The following is a 25346-nucleotide window of genomic DNA, read 5'->3' as shown; positions in this document are numbered from 1 at the left end:
CGGGGATCGGGGTTCGATCCCAACGGGCACGGCCTGAGGGGCGGCAGCGGGGATCGGGGATCGGGGTTCGATCCCAACGGGCGCGGCCTGAGGGGCGGCAGCGGGGATCGGGGATCGGGGTTCGATCCCAACGGGCACGGCCTGAGGGGCGGCAGCGGGGATCGGGCATCGAGGATTGATCCCAACAGGCGTGGCCTGAGGGGAGGGATCGGGGATCCATCCCAACAACCACATGCTGAGGAGTGGGATCGGGGATCAATCCCAACAACTGCATCCTGAGGAGCAGGACTGGGGACTGGGCATGGATCCCAACAGCCACATCCTGAGGGGAGGGATCAGGGATCAATCCCAATAACCGCATCCTGAGGGGTGGGATCAGGGATCAATCCCAATAACCACATCCTGAGGGGTGGGATCAGGGATCAATCCCAATAACCCCATCCTGAGGGGTGGGATCAGGGATCGATCCCAATAACCACATCCTGAGGGGTGGGATCAGGGATCAATCCCAATAACCACATCCTGAGGGGAAGGATCAGGGATCAATCCCAACAACCCCATTCTGAGGGGAGGGATCAGGGATCAATCCCAATAACCCCATCCTGAGGGGAGGGATCAGGGATCAATCCCAATAACCCCATCCTGAGGGGAGAGATCAGGGATCAATCCCAATAACCCCATCCTGAGGGGAGGGATCAGGGATCAATCCCAATAACCACATGCTGAGGGGAGGGATCAGGGATCAATCCCAATAACCCCATCCTGAGGGGAGGGATCAGGGATCGATCCCAACAACCCCATTCTGAGGGGTGGGATCAGGGATCAATCCCAATAACCCCATCCTGAGGGGAGGGATCGATCACAAACAGGATCAGTGATGGATCCCAAGGGACCGAGACAGGGAGACTCCACGACTGTCTGAGCAGCTGTTCCAGTGCTCTCCCAGCCTCCGTGGAAAGCTCTTTGGGAAATGATGGGACCTGGACACGTGTTCCTCAAAGGGAAAAACAGGACAGTGCCCCTGTGGTGGTGCGAGCCCTTGTAGGTGCAGTGTCAGCTCAGAAAGGACCTGTTTGGGTCGGAGCTTCCCAATTTCCCACTGCACCTCCCGCTCCTGGGCCAGTTCTGCAAGTTTCTGCTTCCAGTATGGGATGAGTAATTGTAAAAACGACGATGTCCCAAATTCCTGGTGAATTGGATTTTTTGCTAATTCTCCCAGGGAAAACAACCCCCAAGCTGCCAGGGAGAGCAGACCTGCTGTGATAACAGAATTGCCCTCCTGGTGCCCTCAATTCACATCACCTCCCTCATCCCAAGTGATCAAGAATTCTAGGCAGATTTAGGAATTCCTGTGCCTGCTGTCCCCAGCTGCTTCCCACACTGCTTTTTACAGTCCTAATATACAATTTGAAGTAATTCTAGGGGAAAACAACAACAACAACAACAACAATTTGCTTTTGCTCTACACTCCAGTGGTCTTTCCAATGAGATTTTTCTATCTCTCCTTGTTTTTTGAGGAAAGTCGAACCCGGTTGTGGGCAGAATGTGAGAGGCTGGCACTGTGAGCAGTTCTGATGTTCTGTTCTCCCGTGCTGGAAACACACACGGAGCATGGCTGGAATGGAGGGATTGGCTCGGCATTTAGCTGATGTCGGAAGCCTCACGCTGCCTTTTTAATTACTAGAGGCATGAAGTCACTGTTTACCAGCTTATTATGGACTCCCTTACTCACCCCAGAAATGGGACCAAGGCATTACTCACGGAAAGGGCTCTGTGAAAACCGGTGGTTTTAGGGAATCCCAACTGTGGGATTACTTTACACTTACAAATTCTTGAGAATGGGTTTTTTTTTTGTCCACGTATCAACAGAACTTTCCTACAGCAAGCAAATTTGTCCCTCCTAAATCCCAGGTTCCTGCTTGTATGTGAGGCTGGGGCGTGGCCCTGCACACATCCAGAGGTTTTCTCTTCTTAGATCCAGCTTTGTTCAGATTTTATCCATAGTTTTGTTGTAAAGAAAATGTTTCCTTACAAAATCTAATACATAAATCATTCATCAGTGGCCTTCAGCACATACATGTCCTTTGTCCTCATATGTCAAAGTGCTGTTCCATGGACGTCAGTCCATGCGGGATAACCTTGGCAGGGAGACCCAGTGAATTAATTTTTAATCACAGAATCCCAGGATGTATAAGGCTGGAAGGGACCACAGTGGCTCCTCTGGAGCCACCTCCCAGCTCCAGCAGGGACATCCCAGAGCACGGGCTTGTGTCCCAATGGTTCTGGAATATCCCCAGAGAGGAGAGGCCACAGCCTCTCTGCACCATCTGCTCAGGGCCGGGCACTGCCCAGGGCAGCAGTTCTGCCTCCTGTGCAGGGGAATTGCTGGGCTCAGCCCCTGCCCGTGGCTCTGGGGCCATCGCTGGGCCTGGAGCAGAGCCTGGGCCTGCTCTGACACCCAGGGACAGACAGGGACACCCAGGGACAGACAGGGACAGACAGGGACACACAGGGACAGACAGGGACACCCAGGGACACCCAGGGACAGACAGGGATGGACAGGGACAGAGAGATACCCAGGGACATCCAGGGACAGACAGGGACACCCAGGGCTGAGGCCCCTCTCACTGGGGCTCCTCTCCAGGCTGAGCAGCCCCAGCTCCCTCAGCCTTTCCTGGGCACCGAGATGCTCCAGGCCCTTGCTCAGCCTCCAGGGCTCGGCAGAGGGGCAGGATCACCCTGCTGGGAATGCTCTGCTGTGGCATCCCAGGAGCCAACTGGACACTGCTGGTCAGGGACCTTTTGTTGTCCCTCAAGATCCCACTGGACACTGCTGGCCGGGGACAGCTCGTTGTCCCTCAGGATCCCACCGGGCACTGCTGGCCGGGGACAGCTCGTTGTCCCTCAGGATTCCACCGGGCACCGCTGGCTCGTTGTCCCCCAGCACCCCCAGGTCCTTCCCCCAGAGCTGCTCCAGCAGCTCCCCCCAGCCTGTGCCGCGCTGGGGTTATTCCCAGTGCTGAGGTTCTCCAGGCAGCGCTGCCGGGCAGTCAGCACACTGCTCCCCTATGGCTCATTGCGGCGCTCCCGGCCGATTCCCGGTGTTGCCGGCCCATTCCCGGCGCTGCCGGCCCATTCCCGGTTCCTCCCCGGGAAAGGCGCCCCCGGGTCCCGGCAAGGCTCCCGGGAGCGGCCCCGCAGCGCGCGGCGCCCCCCAGCGGGCGGGCGCTGCCTGTGCAGGGCGGGCCCCGCCCCGCCCCGCCGGCAGCCAATGAGAAGGCGCGAGGACCCCGCCCCGCCCCGCCGGCAGCCAATGGGAGGGCGCGAGGGCCCCGCCCCGCCGAGCCCCCGGCGCGCTGAGGGCCGGTCCCACAGAGCCGCGGCCATGGCAGAGCGGGGCGCGCAGGGCTTTCTGCCGCCCTTCGAGCACTTCGCCACCAGCGCCATCCACGCCGGCCAGGAGCCCGAGCAGTGGCGCTCCGGGGCCGTGGTGCCGCCCATCTCGCTCTCCACCACCTTCAAGCAGCAGGCGCCCGGCGAGCACACGGTGAGTGCGGCCGCCGCCGGGGCACCGAGCCGCGCAGGGGGCTCTGAGTCACCGGGCTCGGGCACAGCCGGGAGGCCACGAGCATCCGGCGTGTCCCGGCCGGGGGAACGGAAGGCGGCAGGTCCTGGGCAGGGCAGGGAGCTCCCGGCGCGGATGTTTCCCCTCGTGGCGGCTCCGGGGCGAACGCGGTGGAGGCTCCTCATGGGGCCACTGCAGAGCCGCCTGCCCGCCGTGCCGTGCCCTGCGCTCCGGGAGCCTGGGGCTCTGTGTTCCCGCAGCGGGCGGCCATCCGGAGCGGTTGGGATGAGGCTGGGATGATTCCCGTGTGAAAGGCGGGAGAAGGGGAGCAGGGAGCACCCAGTGCCCCCGGGCTCGCAGGAATGCTGCTCCAGGGGCTGCCCGGAGCCGGAAATCTGGGAGGCTCTCCCGGCCCTGCACCCGCCCCAGGGCCCGGGCAGAATCCCTGTTCCACTACACATACTTTGTGTAAGAGCCTCCTGCGGTTTTGCTTCCAAACCGAGGCAATATTTCCTAAGGATTTTGTGGATGCCCTGTAGAAAGTGCCGGAAAGGTTTGACGGGACGTGGCACAAAGCTGCTGCCACTCCTAAATCAGCACCTGCTCCAAACTCGCGCTGTGCTGGTCGGGCAGGAGGAATTTGCCTTGTGATTCCTCATTCCACACAGAATCCCAGCTGTGCTGAGGAGGCCCTCGGGAGGAGTCACGCTGCTCTATCCACATCCTGATGACAGGATCCATGCTCTTGCCGGGGGCTCTGCCAGAGCGATCTGCAGGATTCCTGACTATGAGGAAGTTGACATTAAAGAGAAATCCCAAAAGCAGGAAAATCCCAGGGTGCTCAGCAGGTTCTCTTGGTAACAACTGCATCTGTGCATGCATGAGTGTCATTTTCCTCATTAAATTTCCCCCGAATTTGCATAAAAGCTGTGGCACTAGGAAACGTGTGGGTTGTCAAGAATTGATGAGAGGAGTTGTCCGGTGCCCTGTGGGTGTGATGGACACACGTTTTTCCTGAGAATTCCCACCAGAGAGGCTGAGGAGTCTCCCTCACTGGAGATACCCAGAGCTGTCTGGGCACGATCCCATGCCCTGTGCTCTGGGATGGCCCTGCTGAGCAGGGAGTGGGAGCAGGGCACCCTCGTGGTCCCTTCCAGCCTGACCCAGCCTGGCATTCTGGGGATGCTTGGACTGCGCTGCCCAAGCCCTTTCTCCCGCAGTGGTCTGGGGAGAAGCAGGAGAATGTGGCTCCTTGCCCCAGTGCACCCCGGGCTCCTTTCTCTGGCAGCTGGATGTTGTGCCAGGACACCCTCGTGCTGCTCTGGGAGGAGCTGGATGCCCTCAGCCAGGGCTCTTTAAGGAACCTAGAACTGCTGTTATCCCAGACTTTCCCAGTGCCCTCTCTGATGTTTGATTCCTATTCCCCCCCCAGGGTTACGATTACATCCGCTCTGGGAACCCCACTCGAGATTGCCTGGAAAAGGCCGTGGCCGCCCTCGATGGAGCCAAATACTGTGAGCACCTCACGGGCTGGACGGGGCTTGGGGCACCCTGGGACAGGGGGAGGTGTCCCTGCCCGTGGCCCCTGGGTGGGCTTTGGGGTCCCTCCCTCCCAAACCATTCCATGGATCTGTGAGCACGGCTCTGGCTGTTGGCTGTGGGCAGGAGCAGCTCCAAGGTGGGGAAGAGCCCAACACTTCTGGTTCAGGAAATTCCAGCTCCATCCCTGGGTTTCTCTCCTGCTTCCTCACTGCGGCCGATGCCTGGGCTGAGCTGGATCCATCCTTGTGCAGCGGCACTGGAGGCAGTGGGAGCAGGCAGCCCCTGGTCCCAGTCTGTCCCAGTCCATCCCAGTCTGTCCCAGTGTCTGTGCTGGTTCCGTGCTGTGCACATCCATCTCCTGCTTTCACTGGCTCCACGTTCCCAGCGAGGCAGTGACAGAACAGGTTCTTTTCAGAGGCAAAGCAGGGAGGCCAAGGCAAGTCTGACTTGTTGTGTCACATCAAACACTGATGATCCTTTCTCCTCCAGGCTTGGCTTATTCCTCTGGCTTAGCAGCTCTTTTGAACATCTGTCACCTGCTGAAGACAGGGGACACAGTTATCTGCATGGATGACGTCTATGGAGGTGTGTACAGCATTCTGTGGCTTCAGCCTTCTTTGTGCAGGGGATCAAACCTGTCTGTGGCTCTCAGGAGCTCTGAATTTCCCCAGCTCTGCCAGAGTCCTTCAGCAGGGTGAGCTCACTGCAGTTCCCAGGACAGCCTGGCTGTCCCTGGGGTGACATGGGTGTCCTTGCTGGGTGACCTGTGTCGCTGATCAGCAGAGCTGTCCCTGCTCCAGGGCTGTGGCACACAGATCCAGCCTGGGAGGATCACAGATCCAGTTCAGGGCAGGCTACAGAGCCCAGCCACTGGTGGCCTTTCCCAAGCAAGAGCTGGAAAATGAAAGGAATCCCCTTTCCCCTCCCTGGGAATGGTGATGGTTGGCCAGTGAGTTCCCTGTTCTTGTGCACATACAACACACACACACACACACACACACACACACACACATTTCCTTTTCATATCACAGTTCTGCCTTGCCAGGTGACCTCCTCCAAAGTGCAGCTGGAAGCTGGAGACAGCAGGGATCTCTGCTCCTCTCACTCCCTCCACCACTTAATAACCAGAGTCATTAAGGCAGAGCAGGGGCTCAGTTCCTCATTCAGAGGGGCTCAGGGTGGGTCAGTCAGGCAAAGCCCATTTGCATTAAAGCCTCAGCCTGGGCTGTTTTCTGCAGGGGTGAATTTCACTGCTTCTCCTCTGGCTTGGTTTGTTATAAAGAAAGGGTTTCTCACCAATGAACCACCCAAACATCACTCAGATGTTTTCCTTCAGCTCACAGAATCCACCTCCATGTTCCATCCCGTCATGCTCAGATGGAAAACTGAGTCCCTGGGGATCACCTTGGCAAAAGGGCCCCATCAATAAATTTTTAATGCAGGCAGTGTTTCCTGGTAGTGAGTGCTGCACATCCAGTGATCCCCTGTTGCTGCTGGATTTCTGATCTTCCCAGGGAAAGGCTTCAAGGACAGGAAGGAATCATTTTTATTGGAGTGATGGGAAACAGTAGCTGGAGCCTTCCCCTTCATTTCTTCTCTTTAATTTCCTGATCATAAACCCCACATGGATTTCAAATACTTCCTAAATCACTCTGATCCCATATTCCCATCATTGCTATTTCATGATCATTAAATCCACAACAATCTTTAAACTTTGTATAAATAAAGAAGATATAAATGTGCCATTTCTGGTGTGCAGCATAAAGCTGTGCCCTCCTGACTGTCCCTGCATGGTGCAGGAGGCTGGAGAGCAGGGAATGAGTGGCAAGGAAGGTGTTTCATTTTGTGACTTTTTTTTTTTGTTGTTGTTTAGGCACAAACAGATATTTCCAGAAAGTAGCCTCAGAAAATAATTTGAAAGTAATTTTTGTTGACTGCACAAAACCAAAATGCCTGGAAACTGCAATTACACCAGAGACCAAGGTAGGGAAGAGGGAAATGGATTCTGAAGGGATGTTAAATTGTTTTATCCTTGCTCCTGTTGGGTTTGGGGGTGTGTTGAGCTGAGGGGGGCAGCTTGGGGCGCAGCTGGATCCACCATCTCCCACGGTTCTGCCTCATGGAAAGCATCCTAAGAAGGGCAGAAAGCCCTGGAGAGAGAGGAGGGAAAAGGGAAAAGGTGAGGAGGAGCAGAGGGAACGCCGAGCGCGGAGCCGCGGGTGCTCCGTGGCACTGCTGGGTGATCCCCTGCTCCAGGGGAAGGGAACTGTGCTGGGAAAGGCTTTGGGAAAGGCTTTGGGAAAGGCTCTGTCCTGGCTGTGTGAGGCCCTCTCCAGCTGGGATGCACTGGGGTGCCACAAGCCCAGCCCAGGGAAACCTCCCTGAGCTTGGGGGAACCAGCTGGAGCCTCCCCTGGCTCTGGCAGGGCCACTGCACAAACCCCACGGGGAGCTGCCACCACTGAACCCCCAGAGCCCCTGGGACTCAGCCCAGCACTGGGAACTCTCTGACCTGCAGTTTTTTTTGGGGTTTGTGCAGCTGGTTTGGCTGGAGACCCCCACGAACCCCACGCTGAAGGTGATCGACATCAGAGCCTGCGCTGACATCGTGCGCAGGCACCCGGGGGTGCTGCTGGCCGTGGACAACAGCTTCATGTCTGCCTACTTCCAGGTGTGTCACCTGCCCCAGGGCAGGTAGATTGGGAAAGGGATTGGGAAGGGATGATATCAGATCTATCTCCCAGGAGCCCAAGCTAAGCCCTGGTGTGTAGGTTTAAAGTCAGAGTGCAAAGTGCCTGGTTTTGTTCAGGATCAGTACTGTGATCTTGCTGAATTAAGAGAACTCCTCAGAAAGTGTTAATGCTTAGCTCAAGCAGCTCTGCAGTTGGCCTGGGACGTAGCAGAGGCTTGAGGATTTGCCCTGCAATGTGTTATTCACTTCAGAATTCCCAATTTCCTCTGGAAAGGGCTGTGTGGAAGAACACAGGGTGCTGGTTAATGTGTCTGGAGCAGCCTGGTGTGGAGGCAAAGCCAGTGCTAATGATTAATTGGTGGGAGCAGTAGGTGAGGTACCACACTGGGCTAGGAAAAAGAGAATTTTACAGTGATCTGTCCATCAATATTGAGTGTAAAAGGCCTTTTCCATGGTGGCTCTGGCTGGGCATCTCCACATTCCCTGGGTGGGAGTCTGTGTTAATGTGAAACTGTGCAGCAGTTTTTGCATCTGCCTGCTTTGCTAAGTTTTAACAGTGTTGCCCCTCTCTCTTTAGAATGTGCTGATACCATGTGCAAATTGCCTTAATTAGTGACTGATTAAAAATCTGGCATTGCCCAGCACCTCTTGCCCATCCACCTCCTAGTTTGTCTCACTTCAGGAGGCTCCTGGGCAGAGAGCTGGGAGCTGAGGGGAGAGGGAGCTGCCAAAGGAACCTCCTTTGCTCGTGTTCTCAGCTCCTCCAGGGCAGGATCTGCAACACCTGGAAAGCAAAGCAGTTCTTTAGCTTTGCAGTGTGAGCCCTTCCTTTCCCAGGGAAATGCACTTTGTGGGGCCAGTGCCAGGATTTGTCCCTGCCTCAGCCGAGCTGTGGAACCATTTTTTCCCAGCTCTGCAGTGTCTGTTGGATGTGCTGTGTCTCTTCTCTCCCTGGAGCCTGTGGGAGCTTTTAAATCACATTTTCTTGTGCTTACCTTGAATTCAGAGTGCCTCCCTGTACTGCTGCTTTTAGCACATGTTCTGTTATCATCCTCAGGTTTTTGTGTTTGTTTCTCCACTTGTTTTTCCTGTGTGAGCTCAGAGCCCTTTGGAATGGCTGGGAATGAACCTGAGTGCAGCCAAACTTGAATTATGATGTTATTTTCCTTTCCTTTCAGCGTCCTTTGTCCCTGGGGGCTGATATTTGTATGTCTTCTGCAACCAAATACATGAATGGTGAGAATGGAGAGTTCAGCACATCCTTGGGGCAGGGATGGAGGGAGATTGGGAAGGAATTCCTGGCTGGGAGGGTGGGGAGGCCCCTGGATCCCTGGCAGTGTCCAAGGCCAGGTTGGACACTGGGGCTTGGAGCAGCCTGGGATGGTGGGAGGTGTCCCAGGGGTTTTATTTACACCTGGGGGCTTGTGGCAGGAGCCTGGAGTGGCTGATCCCATTCTTGTCCCCTGTCATTTGTAGGGCACAGTGATGTCCTCATGGGCCTGGTCTCTGTAAACCGGGATGATCTCTATGAGAGGCTCAAATTCCTGCAGAACTGTAAGTCCAGACAGGGAATTCCTGACAGGAATCCCATTCACATCCACAGCTGCTGCTGGGGAGGGTGGGCGGGCACACAAGTGGGAAATCTGCCTGGGAATGTGACTTTAATGGGCAGAACTGAAAAAAGGTCAACTAAAAAAAAAAACTCCAACAAGTAAAACTCCAATAAAATGGAGAAAAGTGACAATAAAATGAGAGACATTGATCTCCACTTCCCGAGCACTTCAGGAGAGCACTGGGGCCCATCCTGAACCCACTGAGGTGCCACCTGCAGTTTGGGGGGTTTGGAACTCCCTCACCCATCAGGATGTGCCCGATGCAGAATTTTCTTATCTCCGATGATTCCAGCAATTTTCCAGCCTCTTCACTGTCAGGAATAAATTCCTGTCCATGGTTCTGCCCTCTGCAGTGAAGGTGCATTGTGCCTAATAAATGTAACCCTTGAGGCCTGAGCCTGTTAATTGGCCTCATTAATTGGCTCCCCAATGTGGGAGATGAGGAACAGAGATTGCCTCGGGTGTCTTCCCACGTGTTCCAACCTCAGAAATGCTGGAGATGAGGATGTGTTTGGCTTTGCTGAATGCAGAACACCGATGTTGCTGTGGGATTCTGTGGAATTTGTGGAATTCTGTGGAATTCTGTTCCCATTTCTACAGCCCTGGGAGCTGTCCCCTCCCCCTTTGACTGCTTCCTCTGCAACCGGGGGCTCAAGACTCTGCACATCCGGATGAAGCTGCACTTCCAGAACGGCCTGGCTGTGGCCAGGTTCCTGGAATCCCATCCCCGGGTGGAGAAGGTCATTTACCCAGGTGGGTGGGCAGGGATTGGGGAGCTGCAGTGCCCTGTGACTAGGGTTAGGTGCCCAGCTGTGCACTGGAATTCACTGGGAATTCTCCCAACTCTCCCCATTCCAGGGCTGCCTTCCCACCCTCAGCACGAGGTGATGAAGAGGCAGTGCACGGGCTGTCCTGGGATGGTCACCTTCTACATCAAAGGGAACATCAAAAATGCCTCTGCCTTCCTCAGGAACTTGAAGGTAAAATAAAGGCAATAAAGTCACCCTCAGAGGGAGCTGGAATTGCCCTGCTGAGGGGAGGGTGAAGTGCCTTTTCTTGCCAAGTCCTTTGGCTGTGCCCCACTCTAAATCAGGGATAATCTGTCCATGGGGTTAACGAGGGGGAACAAAGGGACGCCTCAGCCCCTTGAAGTGTTTGTTTGTTTGTTTGCTCCCAGGGTGAGGCGTGTCCAGCTGAGCCCAGGAGCTGCTGCTGGCAAAGGCCTTTCTGCAGGGCTGGGGAGCTGGGGCTGGTGCAGCTCTGCTGGAGCATTGCAGAGTGCCCTCAGGAGGGAAAGGCACTCGTGGGGCACAGAGGGAGCCCCTGGCTCTGGGAATGCTTGGCTGGGTCCTTGGCCCGGCCTGTGCTGGTGTTTGGCCAGGTGTTCACTCTCACTGTGCCCCGGGAGGTGTTTGTATCCTGAGCCTACTCCTGATAACTCCTTTCCCTTTCTGCCGTAGGTGTTTGCCTTGGCTGAGAGCCTGGGTGGCTTCGAGAGCCTGGCAGAGCATCCGTGAGTTCATCCTCCCATCCTCAGAGCCTCAGAAAGCTGCAGAGCACCACAAAATTCCCACAGTTTCCCAGCCCCCAAGGCTGTTTTGCTGTTTTGCCTGTAGCAAAACTCAGGGACTGTTGTGCAGCACAAAGCCAGGGGAGATTCCAGAGGGAGGGAATTCTGTGAGAGTGCAGAGATAGAGGAGTTTTGCCTGGAGGGCTGAGGCACAGTTGGTGTCCATGAAGACAATGCCAGAAGCTGCAGGGTGTTGGGATGAGGAGCAGCTTGGATTGAGGAATGCCCAGCTCCCTGCTCTCACAAGGGGGCACGGTCAGGGTGTGCACCCAGCTGCCTCTGGTCCCTGGCAGGACCTCCTGGGACGTTTTAAACTGCTCAAAATAGCATCTTCATGGAATTCCATTCTTTTACTCAAAGCCAGTTTGCTTTTTGAAAAGGTCCATGGAAATGAGTGACTCTGTTTAAATGTTGAATCATTTCACTTCATGATTTCACAGCAAAACCTGAACCCCTCCAGCAGCTGGAAGGAACTGGTGCCAGTGACTGAGCACACGGGGAAATCCCTTCTTGCCTGTGTCCTCTGTAGCTGGAGAGAATAAACCCTCCAGAGTCCTTTGGGACACTTTGAGAAGGGATCTGAGGAGCCAGAAATGAAACCAGGAGATTTTATACTGGAGGTTGCACATTCCCCACATGCAGAGCTTACAGAGCTTCTGTGGAATGAAAGAACAGCTCTGGAAGGAAGAGGAATAGGATTTTCTCCTTTGTCAGGTCCAGATTTTTAAGTATCCACTTCTTGTTAATCATTTGTGTCTGGGAAATACAGTCTGGAGATGCAATTCCCTGACTTGTCAGCATTCCCACCATTTCCAGGAACTGCTGCCAGGAGCTCTTTGCATCTGTGGGGTCACACAGGTGGCACAGAGGAGGTGTCAGATCCTGCTGCCATTCCAGGGGTGCTGGCAGGGAACCAGCCGGGCTGGGTTTACCAAAAAAAGTCCCAAATTCTTGGGATAAAGATGTTTTTTGTCTTTTCAGGGCCATCATGACCCACGCCTCAGTGCCTGAGGAGGAAAGGAAAACTCTGGGAATCAGTGACACCTTGATCCGCCTCTCGGTGGGGCTGGAGGATGAGGAGGATTTGAAGGCAGACCTGGAGCAGGCCCTGGAGGCTGCGGTGAGTGGGGAGCCCCCTCCAACAATAATCCCCAGCCAGCCTTTCCCTGGGGCTGAGCCTCCAGCTCCTCCCTGATGGACCCTGGGCTGGCCATGGAAAGTTTCCCTGATTGCAGCCCTGCTCAGGCACAGTTCCCCAGGGATTCAGGAGCACTTGGGCTGTGCCAGGCACAGTTCCCCAGGGATTCAGGAGCACTTGGGCTGTGCCAGGCACAGTTCCCCAGGGATTCAGGAGCACTTGGGCTGTGCCAGGCACAGTTCCCCAGGGATTCAGGAGCAGCTGGGCTGTGCCAGGCACAGTTCCCCAGGGATTCAGGAGCAGCTGGGCTGTGCCAGGCACAGTTCCCCAGGGATTCAGGAGCAGCTGGGCTGTGCCAGGCACAGTTCCCCAGGGATTCAGGAGCACTTGGGTGTGCCAGGCACAGTTCCCCAGGGATTCAGGAGCACTTGGGGTGTGCCAGGCACGGTTCCCCAGGGATTCAGGAGCAGCTGGACTGTGCCAGGCACAGTTCCCCAGGGATTCAGGAGCACTTGGGCTGTGCCAGGCACAGTTCCCCAGGGATTCAGGAGCAGCTGGGCTGTGCCAGGCACAGTTCCCCAGGGATTCAGGAGCACTTGGGCTGTGCCAGGCACAGTTCCCCAGGGATTCAGGAGCACTTGGGGTGTGCCAGGCACAGTTCCCCAGGGATTCAGGAGCACTTGGGTGTGCCAGGCACAGTTCCCCAGGGATTCAGGAGCAGCTGGGCTGTGCCAGGCACAGTTCCCCAGGGATTCAGGAGCAGCTGGGGTGTCCCTGGGGTTGCAGTGATGGGAATGGCCCTGCTCAGGTCAGGCTGAGGGAGGCTCACACAGGGCTCAGACAGGGCTTCAGGTTTGTCAGGGTAGGGTTTCAGAGAGGGTGGGAAAGGTTTGTTCCTGTATTTTCTCTTTTTGTGTGTGTTTTTTTATTGGTGGGGAAGAATATTGGGGTTTTTTTTACAAGAGGAAAAATTACCATCAGTAACTCCACATATTTCTATTTGCCAACATGAAGAGAATCTAATGCTAAAATGTGACTTTAATTCATGAAAATAAAAATGTGTGGCTGATAGAGGGGCAGAGCACGATGATCCCTCCCTTTCCTTCCTGCAGTTTGCATAAACCTTGGGGCTCAAGAAGGATCTGGAACTGGACATGGCTGTGGACGAGGACACGGAAACCAAACCTCTCTTGCTTTGCCTTTGGGAATTCCAGCCTGGGCTCCTGGGACTCTCCCGGGCTGTGCAGGGTGTGCTGGGCACAGCCTGGGCTCTCCCTGCCCACGTCTGGAGCCGGGAGCTGTGTGGGAGCAGCCGTGGGCACCCCGGGAATGTGATCCCAGTTCTCCCAGCAGAGCTCAGTGTTCCTCCTGCTCCTGCAGGGTTTGGGCACAGGGGCTGCTTCCTGGTACTGCTCTCGGGTCATTCCCTTCTCACCCGGCAGCTCAGCTCAGAAACTTGGTTGAGCTCAGATTTATTTTAATTAAGTTAGAAATTTGCCTAAGAGCTTTTTCTTCTCTTGATGTTTTATTGAAAATGAAGTGAAATCCAACACCTGGTAAATAATAACTTTCTAAACAGGAGCCTTTGTCTCTTTTAAGAAAAAAATCATGTGCTGTGGGTTAATAATTTTAATTAAAACACGCTTTTCCTTTCCTTGCTTGTCTTTCCATGTGCATGTGCTCCTTGTGTTCAAAATCAGGGCATGGAGTCACCCTGGGGCTGTTGGAATTCTCCTGGGGAAAGGCAGGAGGGGATGGAGCTGAGGAGAGAGGGGGATGGAGCTGAGGAGAGAGGGGAATGGAGCTGAGGAGAGAGGGGGAATGGAGGTGAGGAGAGAGGGGAATGGAGCTGAGGAAAGGCTGGAGCTGAGGAGAGAGGGGGATGGAGCTGAGGAAAGGCTGGAGCTGAGGAGAGAGGGGAATGGAGCTGAGGAAAGGCTGGAGCTGAGGAGAGAGGGGGAATGGAGCTGAGGAGAGAGGGGGAATGGAGCTGAGGAAAGGCTGGAGCTGAGGAGAGAGGGGAATGGAGCTGAGGAAAGGCTGGAGCTGAGGAGAGAGGGGGAATGGAGCTGAGGAAAGGCTGGAGCTGGGGCAGGACAGTTCTGTACTGGCCACACCCAGAATAACCTTCATTGCACAGAGGGATTAAATCCTGACAAAACCAAAGTGAAGGCGATCCCACCAAACCCTCCTCATTCCACAGCGTCCGGGACTGCTCTGGGTGGGAATGGACCTCGAAGCCCATCCAGTGCCACCCCTGCAGCTCAGGAGCTGCTCTGACATGAGCGGGGCCAGCTGTCCCAGCACGTTAATGACTGTTGAGTAAGGAACTGGTGTTCATTAATTACTGTAATTACTGTCAATCGCAGCTGGGTAATTAACGCCCCTGGCCTGCCCGGGCCGGGATCCGAACCCGCGGCCCGCGGCGTCCCCTCAGCCCGGCCCGCCGGGTGACGTCACGCGCCGCGTGCGCCGGTCTCAGCCAATCAGCGGCCGGCGGCGGATTCGAACGGCGGCGCGGCGGCGGCGGCCGTTGCGCGCGCGGCGGGGCCGGCAGGGGGCGCTGCGCTCCCCGGCTGAGGGGCCGCCATGGCCGGGCTGGGACCGGGACCGGGACCGGGACTGGGACTGGGACCGGGGCCGGGGCCGTACCGCGCCACGAGGCTGGTGAGCACCGAGCGGGGCTGCTGCGGGACCCGGGGGCGCGGCTGCTGCGGGGGGAGCGGGGAGCCCGCGGCGCGAGCGCTGCGGGACCGGGAGGTGGCTCTGCCCCTCGGGGCTGCTGTCACGACAGAGGGGCGCTGGGGGCCGCGCCGTGCCCGCTGTCGCGACACCTGCGTGCCCTGGGACCACCCCCCCCCACCTGCTGCCGTCGCGGTGCTCAGGGACACCCCCCGCTCGCTGTCGCGGGTGCCCTGGGACCCGGCGCTCGCTGTCGCGACATGTCGCTGCCTGGCGCCCTCTGCCCCGTGTCCGTTTTCTCGGTGCGCGGGCGCCCGGGGACGCCACGTGGGGGAGCTCTGGGACGCCCCGCGCTCTGTCGCGACATTGACTGCTCACGGACACCCTGTGCCACGATATGTGGGTGCCCTGGCACCCCCCCCCCCCCCCTGCGCTCTGTCGCGACATTGGGTGCCCTGGGACCCCGCCCTACCCTCGCGACACGGGGGTACCCGGAGACTTCCCACCCCGCGCTCTGTCGCGATCATGTCGGCGCCCTGCTGTCGTGCCCCCCCTGCGCTCTGTCGCGACATTGGGTGCCCTGGGACCCCGCCCTACCCTCGCGACACGGGGGTACCCGGAGACTTCCCACCCCGCGCTCTGTCGCGATCATGTCGGCGCCCTGCTGTCGCGACACGCCGGGTGTCGCGACACGCGGGTGGCCGCTCCGTGTCCCCGCAGTGGAACGAGGTGACCCGGCGCTTCCGGGCGGGGATGCCGCTGCGGCGGCACCGGCAGCGCCTCCGCTCGCACGGCAGCTGCTTCACGGCCGCCGAGGCCGCGGACTGGCTGCACCAGGCGCTCCGCAGCAGCAGCAGCTTCGGGCCCGACGTCAGCCGGCAGCAGACCGTGCAGCTCCTGCGGAAATTCCTCAAAAACCACGTCATCGAGGACATCAAGGGCCGCTGGGGCGCCGAAGATCTGGAAGACAACGGTGCCCTGTACAGGTACCGAGGTTAAAGTTGTCCCCTGGCGTTGCCCTGGTTTTTAAAAGCGTTTGCTTTTATAGTTCTTTTGAAAGCTCTAAAGTTTTTTTAAAGGTTTGCGTGTTTCTACAGGAGTTCTCACACTGTTCATGTAAATAATGATTGTTTTGCATTGTTCTTTGTGGGAGGACTGATGGACTCTTGGTTTGGCCAGTGTGGTTGGAGAGGTGGCGATTCCACCCTCCAATCCACTGCCACTTTTGGAATTCTATATATTGCAAGGTCAGAAGTAAAATTGGCTCTTTTTCTCTTTTGAACTTGCCCAACTTCCGTGTGCTCATTTCGTGTCCAATAGCGACACCGTGGTCTCTCAGGTTGAGGTTTTTAATTTAAAATGCTCAGATTTGCAGGAAGAGCTTGCTTTGGGTTAAACATCCTGGACAAAAAGTTGGTTATTAGCATAATTTTGCTCCTCTGAGTGCTTTACTTGGCTCCTGTGTGTCCGTGCTTTTGTCCACCCGAGGTTTTTGCTGGAATTCAAGCTGCACTCCAGTGCTTTGGAGTGAAGCCAGGGTGTTTTGTAGGAGCTGCCTGCTGGGTTTGCTGCTCTTGGGCCCTTTACACAAAGTCTGAGTGGGAAACGGAGCCAAGCAGCTCTGAAATCAAAGGCATTAACAGCCCCCACTTCTCACGTGCTGGGCTCAGGCTGTGCCAACGTCTTCAGCTTGACTTTGGCATCAAGAAAAACAGCCTAAAGCTCATTTATCATATGATAAATTAAAAAAAGAAATCCTTTTTTTTAGTGAATCTAACAGGGCCACACTGGTATGGAGTCAGAGGTTTTGTTTTGTCAAGTAATTGATTTGATTACAGATCAATTTAACATCTCTTCCATTCTTCACAGATTTCCTCCAACCTCTCCAGTCAAACCTCTACCAAGCCCACCGAGGGAGAACTTGGAAAACTTCTCTGGAGACAAAGGAAAACTTTTTAAACTGCCCAGCTCATCCAAAAGGGGTTTGAAAAAACAGGAGTTCCTGCAGTCTGTGGTAATCACTTCTGTTCCCCACAGCATTGCAGTTGGCTTGCATTGTCTTTATTCTTTAAAATTTAGTGACACTGCTCTGTTGTGGCATCTTCCCTTAAGAAAGAATAGTTTAGACTTAAGGAATTCAGAAATAGTAAGAAATAAATTGGTATGAGAGGGGTTTTTACTTTGTTTTGGGTTTTGTTTTATTTCAGTGCAGAATTATCCCTGCTAAGGGATTTTAAAGTATTGGGAGGGCTGGAAAGTAAAGTCCTAGAAATGATCTGCACCACATGGCCTTGATGAAATTTAATTTATCTTTGGGGGACAAATAAAAGGCACAAATCATTTAATTGGTCATCTTTTTGGAGAAGATGGAATGTGTGTGTGGCCCTTGATTCAGCTGAGATTGGCATGCTTAAATTCTGAATTTAGGTTGCAGTCCTAAAGGAGGATAATTCACATATTAATACATCTGGATTTGAGGTGTTTTTACCTTTTAAATTGCTGGTTTTGGATTGATGAGCATTTTTTCCCATTTCTTTTTAGTTGTGTGCTCCCATTTCAGTGCTGGGGCTGCAGGTTACCCCCTGGCTCATGTGGAAACCAATGCTCCACAGAATGCCCTGTTCTTCTAATTCCAATTTTCTCTAATTTTTAATTGCCTTAAGAAGCTCGTTTATCTTACAGTATAAACCACTCGTTTTCAGGAAAACTTAGCAAGACCAAAAGCTGATGTAAGAGAAGAAAAGAAGGAAGGCACACTGCAGAGGAGGGAAATAAGCCAGGAATATGTGCAAGAAACGTGGAGAAACATCATCCGGATACAGTGAGTGAGGAATTGCACCCAGCACCTTCTCCTGTGGTGTGAAATAGCCCAAGCAAGCTTTCACCATTTGGTTTTCATTGTTAAAACTATGTTTTAAGTTGATTTTTTTCCTGTTGTTTACACAGGTTTTCTAACCTGTTTATGAACTTTGGATTGTTGCATTTAAGGAATTTCTGATCATGTGCAGAAATGTATTTTAAACACCTCAGGTGCTCTTCCTTGCTGATTGTTGCTGTTTGCCCCAGGGAAAAATGTCCCCAGTTGTCCTCCTGGAAGTGAGAAGTTCTCAAAGAGCACTTTAGCTCACCCAGAGTTTTGGAATATATGTGGAAAGAACTTGTTTTCCTTCATCCCTTGCAAATCTTTGCTCTCTTCCTCCCCAGTTTGCAAACCATTTTGGGACTACCCTCGCTGGAGGAGGTTCTGCAGCCAGCCCAGATCATCCCCGAGTTTGTCATGTACAACATGAGCAACACCAGCAAACATGGGGTGGTGATCCTGCAGGACAAAGCAGGTGACATTTATTTCCCTAGATTTGCTTAGAAATCTCTGGTTATAAATAATAACTCACCTGTTTCAGTCTGTTGTTTACACTTTTTCCCCAAACCACAGCACAGCTCAGGGACCTTAAATCCCATCCCACCCCTGCCATGGCAGGGACACCTTCCCCTGTCCCAGGCTGCTCCAGCCTGGCCTTGGGCACTGCCAGGGGCACCCACAGCTGCTCTGGGAATTCCATCCCAGCCAAAAATTCTGTCCCAGTATCCCATCTAACCTTGCCCACCTTCAGCTGGAAATTATTCCCCTTTATCCTCTCAAAATTACATGTGGAGCAGTATTTAAAGTCAGTTTTAAATTTAGTATTTTGTGCTTTAAGTGTTATTTAATACGTGTGAGCCATTATTAGTTGTTAATTATTTGGGCTCATGTCTAAGTGATGTGTTTATCTGTTTGGATTTCAGAAGACCTCCCTCACTGGGTGCTGTCAGCCATGAAGTGCTTGGCCTACTGTAAGTCACTGAAGAGCTTTCAAGTTCCAGAAGCTGCTTTTGAGAGTTGAAAGGGAAATATTTGTGTGTGTGAAGTCAGCTGTGATGTCTCAGTTCAGAAACCTGTGGGTGGTTTCCTCTAATGCAGCTTTTCAGGAGTGAAAGGGACTTTGCTTTTCCAGTCCCTGGCTTTTAGCTGGACCAAAACATTTCCTACACTTCATATTAAACTGGGGAGATGCATTTTCTGTGGTTTGCAAACAATCAACTCTAAATTAATTAGATGAGTGCCTCTCTAATGAAACCAGAGATAATGAGCTTTTTTTTTCCATGTGCTGAGCTTCCTTTTGCTGAAGGAGCTTGAACTCCCTGTGGGGGAACTGAGATCACTGTGCCTAGAAATGAAGGGACACACTAAGGGTGGGTGATTATTTTGCTGAGGAACCTATAAAGACCACAGATTATTTTTTCTTTATTTATTTTCTTGGTGTGGAACAGAACTGAGCACAGCTCTTCAGTGGCTGCCTGGAATCTCTTACACTGCTTTTGCTTACAAATTGTGCCAAATACAATATTTGTGGATTGCTGATAGGATTCTTTGCTTGTGAAACAAGAATAAATTTAGGCTGATCTTCAAAAATTTCTTTTCTAATGGGACTGTGGATTTTTGGTGTGAATTTCCTTTCTTCCCCTCTTTTCAGGGCCCAGGAACAATGACATGAGCCAAGCCACCTACAGTGGTTTCGAGCGGGACGTGTTCAGAACAGTTGCTGATTATTTTCTCAGTCTCCCAGAGCCATTGCTTACTTTTGAATACTATGAGCTCTTTGTTAACATCTTAGGTAGGTATGAATTTAGAAACAGTCAGGGAAGCTCTGAGTTCAGATCAACTGGGGGACAAATGTGTGATTCAAAGCAGAGCTTGGCCCTCTGATGGGTGTGGGAGCTCCAATCTGAGGAGGATCATCACTGCTCCATTCTGTATTAGTGTTAATTAAAATGTACTTCTGCCTCATGATTTCCCATTTAAATTGCTGTTTCAGCTCACATTCTAAATATTCAATAACAAAAACTTCAAAAGGTGTGCTTGTTCTGCTTGCTCCTCACTACTGCAGTGTTACCTTTGTTCTTGCATGTTGGTTGCAATGGCCTTGTTAAATTGCTTTGGGACTGAACTAAAGTCTTCTTAATTAATATCTTAATTAATATCTTGACTTTGTTGTCTGTCTGCCCAGTTAGCAGCTCTCTGAACTGGTTCATTTTCATACCACTTGCATCTTTAACATCTCTTTCATTTCCTGATAGTTTTGTGTGGCTACATCCAAATTCCTGATCTGGGCAGTGGAAAACGTTCTGTCCAAGAGGAGAAATGTGACCCTCAGCCTTCAAAAACTCCTCACTTGAACTCTTTCAAGTCCACTGAGTGTCTTCTCCTAAGCCTGCTCCTCAAAGAGTCTGACAAGAAGGAGAAAGGAGAAGCTTCCAGGAGGTTTTCCTCAGAGGAGCTGAGAGCCCAAAACCGGCACAGAAAGAAATGGCAGCAGCACAAACTGCCACATCAGCAAGGGAGTGCTGGGAACCTGATAGGAGGGAGCTGCCAGAATCTTGCAGCATCCAGGAATGACCAAGAGCCACCTGGAGCATTTAGGACAAGGTGTTACTCCTTGGAAAGAATTGGAGCTGCTGCTTCAAGTGTGTGTGATAAAGGAGGAGGTGTGAGCCCCATCGCGAGGAGCAGAGAGCTGCTGGAGGAGCACAGAGTGAACTCGGTGGTGGAGCTGGGCTGGGATAGCTCAGCTCCAGCCCGGAGCCAGGGCCTCAGGAGGGTGCCTGGCCCGTGTCCCTGGGCTCAGGAGCTGTGGGATGGCAGCCACGGGTCCCGGGCCCTGCGCCACTCCCTGAGCCTGCTGGGCAGGAGGAGCTCCAGGAGCTGCAGTGCCATCAACAGACCCAGTGCTGAGATCACAGTGCAGCCCCTGCCCCGGGGGCAGGGCACACCCAGCCCCTCTGTGGCCATCAGCGTCCAAAAGAGACTCTGCAGGAGCAGCACAGACCTGTCAGGACGCTCTGTCCCCCCCTCCCCTTGTGTGTTGGCTGGCACAAGTAAGGGCTCTCTGCAGCATGCTGTACTGCCTTGTTGTGTGGCCTCACTAATCCCTGCTTCCCTCACCTCTGCCGCTCTTGCTAGGTTTGTGGATAGGCACAGAGCATGGATTTGTGGGGTTTTTAAAGAAAATCTGCTGGCTAAATGGTTTAAACTGCTGTAGCTCTGCTAACAGTGTGTAGTATCTTTGGAGTATGAGCTCGAGGTAACTGGCCTCTCTGCTCAGGTAAGTGATGGGGACAGGGAATCTGCACACTCCTGCCTGCTGGAGATGTCTTTTCCTGTTCTGTGAATCAGTATTTTCTGGAAATACTTCTGGGAATAATTAGCGTCACTCCTTAATTGTATTGTGGTCCTAATTGCACCATAATGAAGGAAGTTGAAGATGACCACACAAACAAAAGCCTGTACATTCTCTTCTGTGTTACAGCTGATTTCTCTGAAACATTGGTAATCACACTGAAAAATAAGAAATTTGAGATACCGAGGTAAAAACATGCTGGAAGCTGTTCCAAATCTTAATGCCAGCTCTCTTTGTGGTTAACTTGCAGATCTCCTGCAGCCTCACCTGGAGAGAGTTGCAGTGGAAGCCCTGCAGATCTGCTGTTTGCTGCTGCCCCCGCCGAGGCGCAGGAAGCTGCAGCTGCTGCTGAGGATGGTGGCCAGGATCAGTGGCAATGTTGACATGCCACGGCTGCACGATGCCATGGGCAACAGGTCCCTGGTAAGGGCAGGGAAAGCTCTTCTTAAAAGAATGCAGATGATTCCTCAGCCTGATTTCCCACCCAGCTGTTTAGAGTCCCAGACTGGATTGGGTTGGGAGGGACCTTAAAGCCCAGTTCATTCCAGTTTAAACCTGGCTCTTGCTGTGCATTAGGGCTGGGTTAGATTGGCTCTGCAGGTTTCAATCACCTCACTGATCTCAAGATGACCAAGTGAAGATTCAGGTTTAGATTAGAAGTAGGAAAAGATTCTTTATTCAGAGGATGGGCAGGCCCTGACACAGGGTGCCCAGAGCTGCTGTGGCTGCCCCTGGATCCCTGGCAGTGCCCAAGGCCAGGCTGGACAGGGCTTGGAGCATCTGGGATATAGTGGAAGGTGTCCCTGCCCAATCCAAACCAGGATTCTGTTCTACAGTTCTGTGAAAATGTTCGTTTTTCTATAGGTTAAGCCTTTTTCTGCTACTTTTTTACATTATGTATTTTTAATTGAAAGTGCTGTTCAGTTCCAAAGAAATTCAGACAAGGGAACAATGATGACTTTTCCTCCTTGTGTGACCATACTTGGAAGTTGGTTTTGGGGGATTTGAGCCACTGTAGAGTGGAGAGGAGAAAATAAATCCCCCAGCTTTCTCCACTGCAGCTGTGCTGAACTTTTCCAGCTGATCCAGACGTTTTCCCGCTGTGTCCTGCGCTGTGCAGAGGAGGAAGACCTGGATGAGCTGCTTTCCACACACCTGCTTTCCTTCCTGATGGACCATCAGCAGGAAATATTCCAAGTCCCAGCTTACCTGCAGGTTGCTGTGCAGGATCACCTCAAGTACATGGAGAAGGCTCAGGTTGGTGCCATGAGAACAGTCGAGATTAATTTGCTAATTGCTACTTCTGAAGTTCGGAAAATGCAAATAAACCCAGGACATTTTGAATGTGTAGATATTAATTATAATGTTTTGCAGCTTGTGAGTGGGTGTGGGTGTTTATTAGGTACTTACTCAAACAGAATCAGATTGAGTGCATGCAGAGCCCTTTTTCTTCCAGTGCAAACAGGAAAAAGAAGAAATTTGTGCCATCTTGCCAACGTATTCCTACTGCAAACAAATCACTCCTCAGGAGTTTGAAGAACAAAAGGTCTCCACCTCACAGGCTGCAGTGGCAGAGCTCCTGGAGAACATCATCAAGGATAAAAACCTCTCTGTGAAAGACAAAAAGAAAAAGTTGAAACAGGTGAGTTTATTTCATCTGCTTCTGCAGTGCCTTTGTGAGGGAAGGGCTCAGGCAGGAGAGGAGCAGAATGTGCTGAGAAATGTTTGATTCAAGAGCTGTCAAGTGCTTCATGTGCTCTGCTTGGGATTTTAAAGATGGTTTTTAAATGCTGCATCCCCTGGAGCCAGGCTGGGAGAGCTGGGGGTGCTCACCTGGAGAGGAGAAGGATCCAGGGAGAGCTCAGAGCCCCTGGCAGGGCCTGAAGGGGCTCCAGGAGAGCTGCAGAGGGACTGGGGACAAGGCAGGGAGGGACAGGACACAGGGAATGGCTCCCAGTGCCAGAGGGCAGGGATGGATGGGACATTGGGAATTGGGAATTGTTCCCTGGGATGTGGGGAGGGGCTGGGATGGAATTCCCAGAGCAGCTGTGGCTGCCCCTGGATCCCTGGCAGTGCCCAAGGCCAGGCTGGACACTGGGGCTGGAGCAGCCTGGGACAGTGGGATGTGTCCCTGCCATGGGATGGGATGGGATTTAAGGTCCCTTCCAATCCAAACCACTCCATAATAATCTGGCCTTTGACTGGCAGCAGTGGTGTCCAAACAATGGTGTAAAACCAGGACAAATGATTCTGCTGGAGCTCCTGCTCTCCATTCAGTGATTCCTGATGGAATTGCAGCCTGGATTCCTGTGCTGCACTGGCCATCCCAGTCACCATTAACATGCCATAGGTGGGGTTAAATTCAATAGGTGCTAAAAGCAATAATTTTTGGCTTTAAGAGGCCAATCTCTCTCTGTTGAGAATCCTGAAACATTCTTTTGGTGGCCTTGGCTTTGTGTTTTGTAACATTTACAGTGCTCAAGATTATCTTGCACTTCTCTGGCCTACCAACAACTTGCCTAATAGAAAGGTTAAAACACAGCAGTTCTGGCAGGATTTAATCCTGGAGGGTTTTTCTTTCTTTTGGCAAGTCTTTCTGCCCAATGGAATAGTTTTGTACTTGTCCTGGAATCTCCTAAGCAAGTCTTGTGACTCCCATTTGAACAAGCAGCTTTTCAGGACAGCCACACTTGGCTTTGGTGCCCCTCCTGCAGCTCTGACTTCCATGTGTGTTGTGGAAACTTTCTGGGCCTCTAGAAAGTTTCATCAAAACTTCTTAATCTAAAGTAGAATGGTTAATTAGAGTTGCTTAAGGCTTGGAGTAAGTGAGGAGTAAGAAGTGATTCACAGCAGCGGGGGAAAAGGGAGGAAGGAAATGGGGGCCCAAAAATGATCCCAGGACTGGAGGTGCCTTAGCACAAGGATGGGCACTGCCCTGGGCCTGCTGGACATCTTCTTCTTGATGGGAATTCTTGGGAAAAGCCAAATTCGTGGCACTTTCTAGAGGGTAAGGAAGGTCCCAATTGTGGCAACACCAGAAGTTACAAAGGTGGTTTGAACCCATCAGTGGAAAGGTTTGGCTCATGTTCAGATGTATTTACAGTTTTTCATCCCTTCCTGAGGCCTTGCAAGGGAAACAGGCACAATGTCCAAATCACTGCTCTGATTCCAGGTGTTTTCATTTCCATGGAATCATTGCTAAGCTTTCCTGGGAGAACCCTTCCAAAACAGGCTGAGTCTTGGCTCCCTGTTGGGTAAAACAGTTTATCCAAGGTGTTCCTGGAAGGCAGCTCTGCAGGCACAGCAGGCATGGAGTGTGCTCTGGCACAGCTGGAGTTTTTTGTGGGATCTGGGATTTTCTCATCATTGGTGCCTGTGTGTGCTGCAGTTCCAGAAGGAATACCCCCAGATCTACGGGAGCAGGTTCCCAACGACGGAGTCGGAAGCGCAGCTCCTGGAGAACAAACCCACCCTCAAACAGCCCATGCTGAGCCTCAGGAAACCCAAATTCCGCAGCCTCAGGTACTGACTGCACCACACCTGAGCCATCTCTCCCTTCTGGGAGTCTGAGGGATTCACCAAAGGAATTGCTGCAGGAGTTTGGTGCTGGCTGCGCTGTGGAAGGAGGAAATGTTTACATGGACACTGTGCTGGAAGGTGCCAAAATACCTTTTTTTGGTGCAGATACTTTGGAATAACTTCTAAAAGAAAAATATTTATCTGTTTACAAATTATTACATTATATTGGAGTAGGAAAATGTGAAAATACACATAAAGCTGTTGTTAACCAAAAATTTATATATGTTTTTTTATGGGAAACTAATGACCTGCCTCTTGTTACGACCTTTAAATGTCTGGTCAGGAATTTGTGCCATTTATTGTAGTTTTTACATGTGTGTGTGTTGTGACTAAGTGCCTTTTCTAGTCTCAAAATGTTTATCTTTAAACAAAGGAGCTCCTATGAGTTCAGGACCAGGAGAGCCAGTTCACCATAAATAAAGGATTATCTCACTCCATAAATGCTTCTGTTCATATAATCTGTAAAACCCTCTTCAGCTTTTTGATATTTATTTATATTAAAAGACTTCAAGTGTATTTCTGACATTTTCATGGAGAACTCATTTTAGATCTGTTGGTGTGATTCTCAAAATAGGAGTGATAGATGTCCATGAAGTGAGAGCAATACACTAATTTAGAGTTAGAGATTTGCTTATTAATTAAGATAAAGGTTCCCCCACAGGAGTTTAAATCTGCGGGGAATATATTTGGGAAAGTATAATTAATTAATCTACTGCATGGCTCTGAGATCACAGACTGGGTTGGGTTGGGA

General features: G+C 52.6%; 2 protein-coding genes across 2 annotated transcripts; both read left to right on the top strand.

The window, feature by feature from the left end:
* Positions 1–3349: 3349 nt before the first annotated feature.
* CTH (cystathionine gamma-lyase) lies at positions 3350–13773 on the top strand. Its single transcript, XM_053985003.1, has 12 exons — positions 3350–3547; positions 4998–5079; positions 5597–5692; positions 6981–7090; positions 7646–7777; positions 8977–9034; positions 9275–9352; positions 10012–10164; positions 10270–10391; positions 10872–10924; positions 11963–12101; positions 13232–13773. Exons 1-12 carry the CDS (start codon positions 3386–3388, stop codon positions 13238–13240), a joined length of 1194 nt encoding a protein of 397 aa, XP_053840978.1. The 5' UTR covers positions 3350–3385; the 3' UTR covers positions 13241–13773.
* Positions 13774–14654: 881 nt separating this feature from the next.
* DEPDC1 (DEP domain containing 1) lies at positions 14655–25036 on the top strand. Its single transcript, XM_053985002.1, has 12 exons — positions 14655–14786; positions 15522–15787; positions 16671–16815; positions 17504–17622; positions 18006–18136; positions 18585–18632; positions 19313–19453; positions 19917–20714; positions 21267–21439; positions 22097–22273; positions 22473–22658; positions 24405–25036. The coding sequence occupies exons 1-12, from the start codon at positions 14709–14711 to the stop codon at positions 24543–24545; spliced, it is 2403 nt and encodes an 800-aa protein (XP_053840977.1). The 5' UTR covers positions 14655–14708; the 3' UTR covers positions 24546–25036.
* The last annotated feature ends 310 nt before the right edge of the window (positions 25037–25346 follow it).

Source organism: Vidua macroura, chromosome 9 (assembly GCF_024509145.1).
Source record: "Vidua macroura isolate BioBank_ID:100142 chromosome 9, ASM2450914v1, whole genome shotgun sequence".
Classification (NCBI taxonomy): Eukaryota; Metazoa; Chordata; class Aves; order Passeriformes; family Viduidae; genus Vidua; species Vidua macroura.
The sequence above is the reverse complement of the archived record's forward strand: the minus strand, read 5'-3'. Positions and strand labels throughout refer to the sequence as shown.

What these genes read in the sequence shown, in the direction of transcription:
- CTH (XM_053985003.1), top strand. Translation starts at nt 3,386, where the DNA reads ATGGCAGAGCGGGGCGCGCAGGGCTTTCTGCCGCCCTTCGAGCACTTC. An exon ending in AGGCGCCCGGCGAGCACACG is followed by an intron (nt 3,548 to 4,997) that starts GTGAGTGCGGCC and finishes TTCCCCCCCCAG; the next exon opens with GGTTACGATTACATCCGCTC. An exon ending in CCTTCCTCAGGAACTTGAAG is followed by an intron (nt 10,392 to 10,871) that starts GTAAAATAAAGG and finishes TTTCTGCCGTAG; the next exon opens with GTGTTTGCCTTGGCTGAGAG.
- DEPDC1 (XM_053985002.1), top strand. Translation starts at nt 14,709, where the DNA reads ATGGCCGGGCTGGGACCGGGACCGGGACCGGGACTGGGACTGGGACCG. An exon ending in AGGAGTTCCTGCAGTCTGTG is followed by an intron (nt 16,816 to 17,503) that starts GTAATCACTTCT and finishes ACTCGTTTTCAG; the next exon opens with GAAAACTTAGCAAGACCAAA. An exon ending in AGAAACATCATCCGGATACA is followed by an intron (nt 17,623 to 18,005) that starts GTGAGTGAGGAA and finishes CTTCCTCCCCAG; the next exon opens with TTTGCAAACCATTTTGGGAC.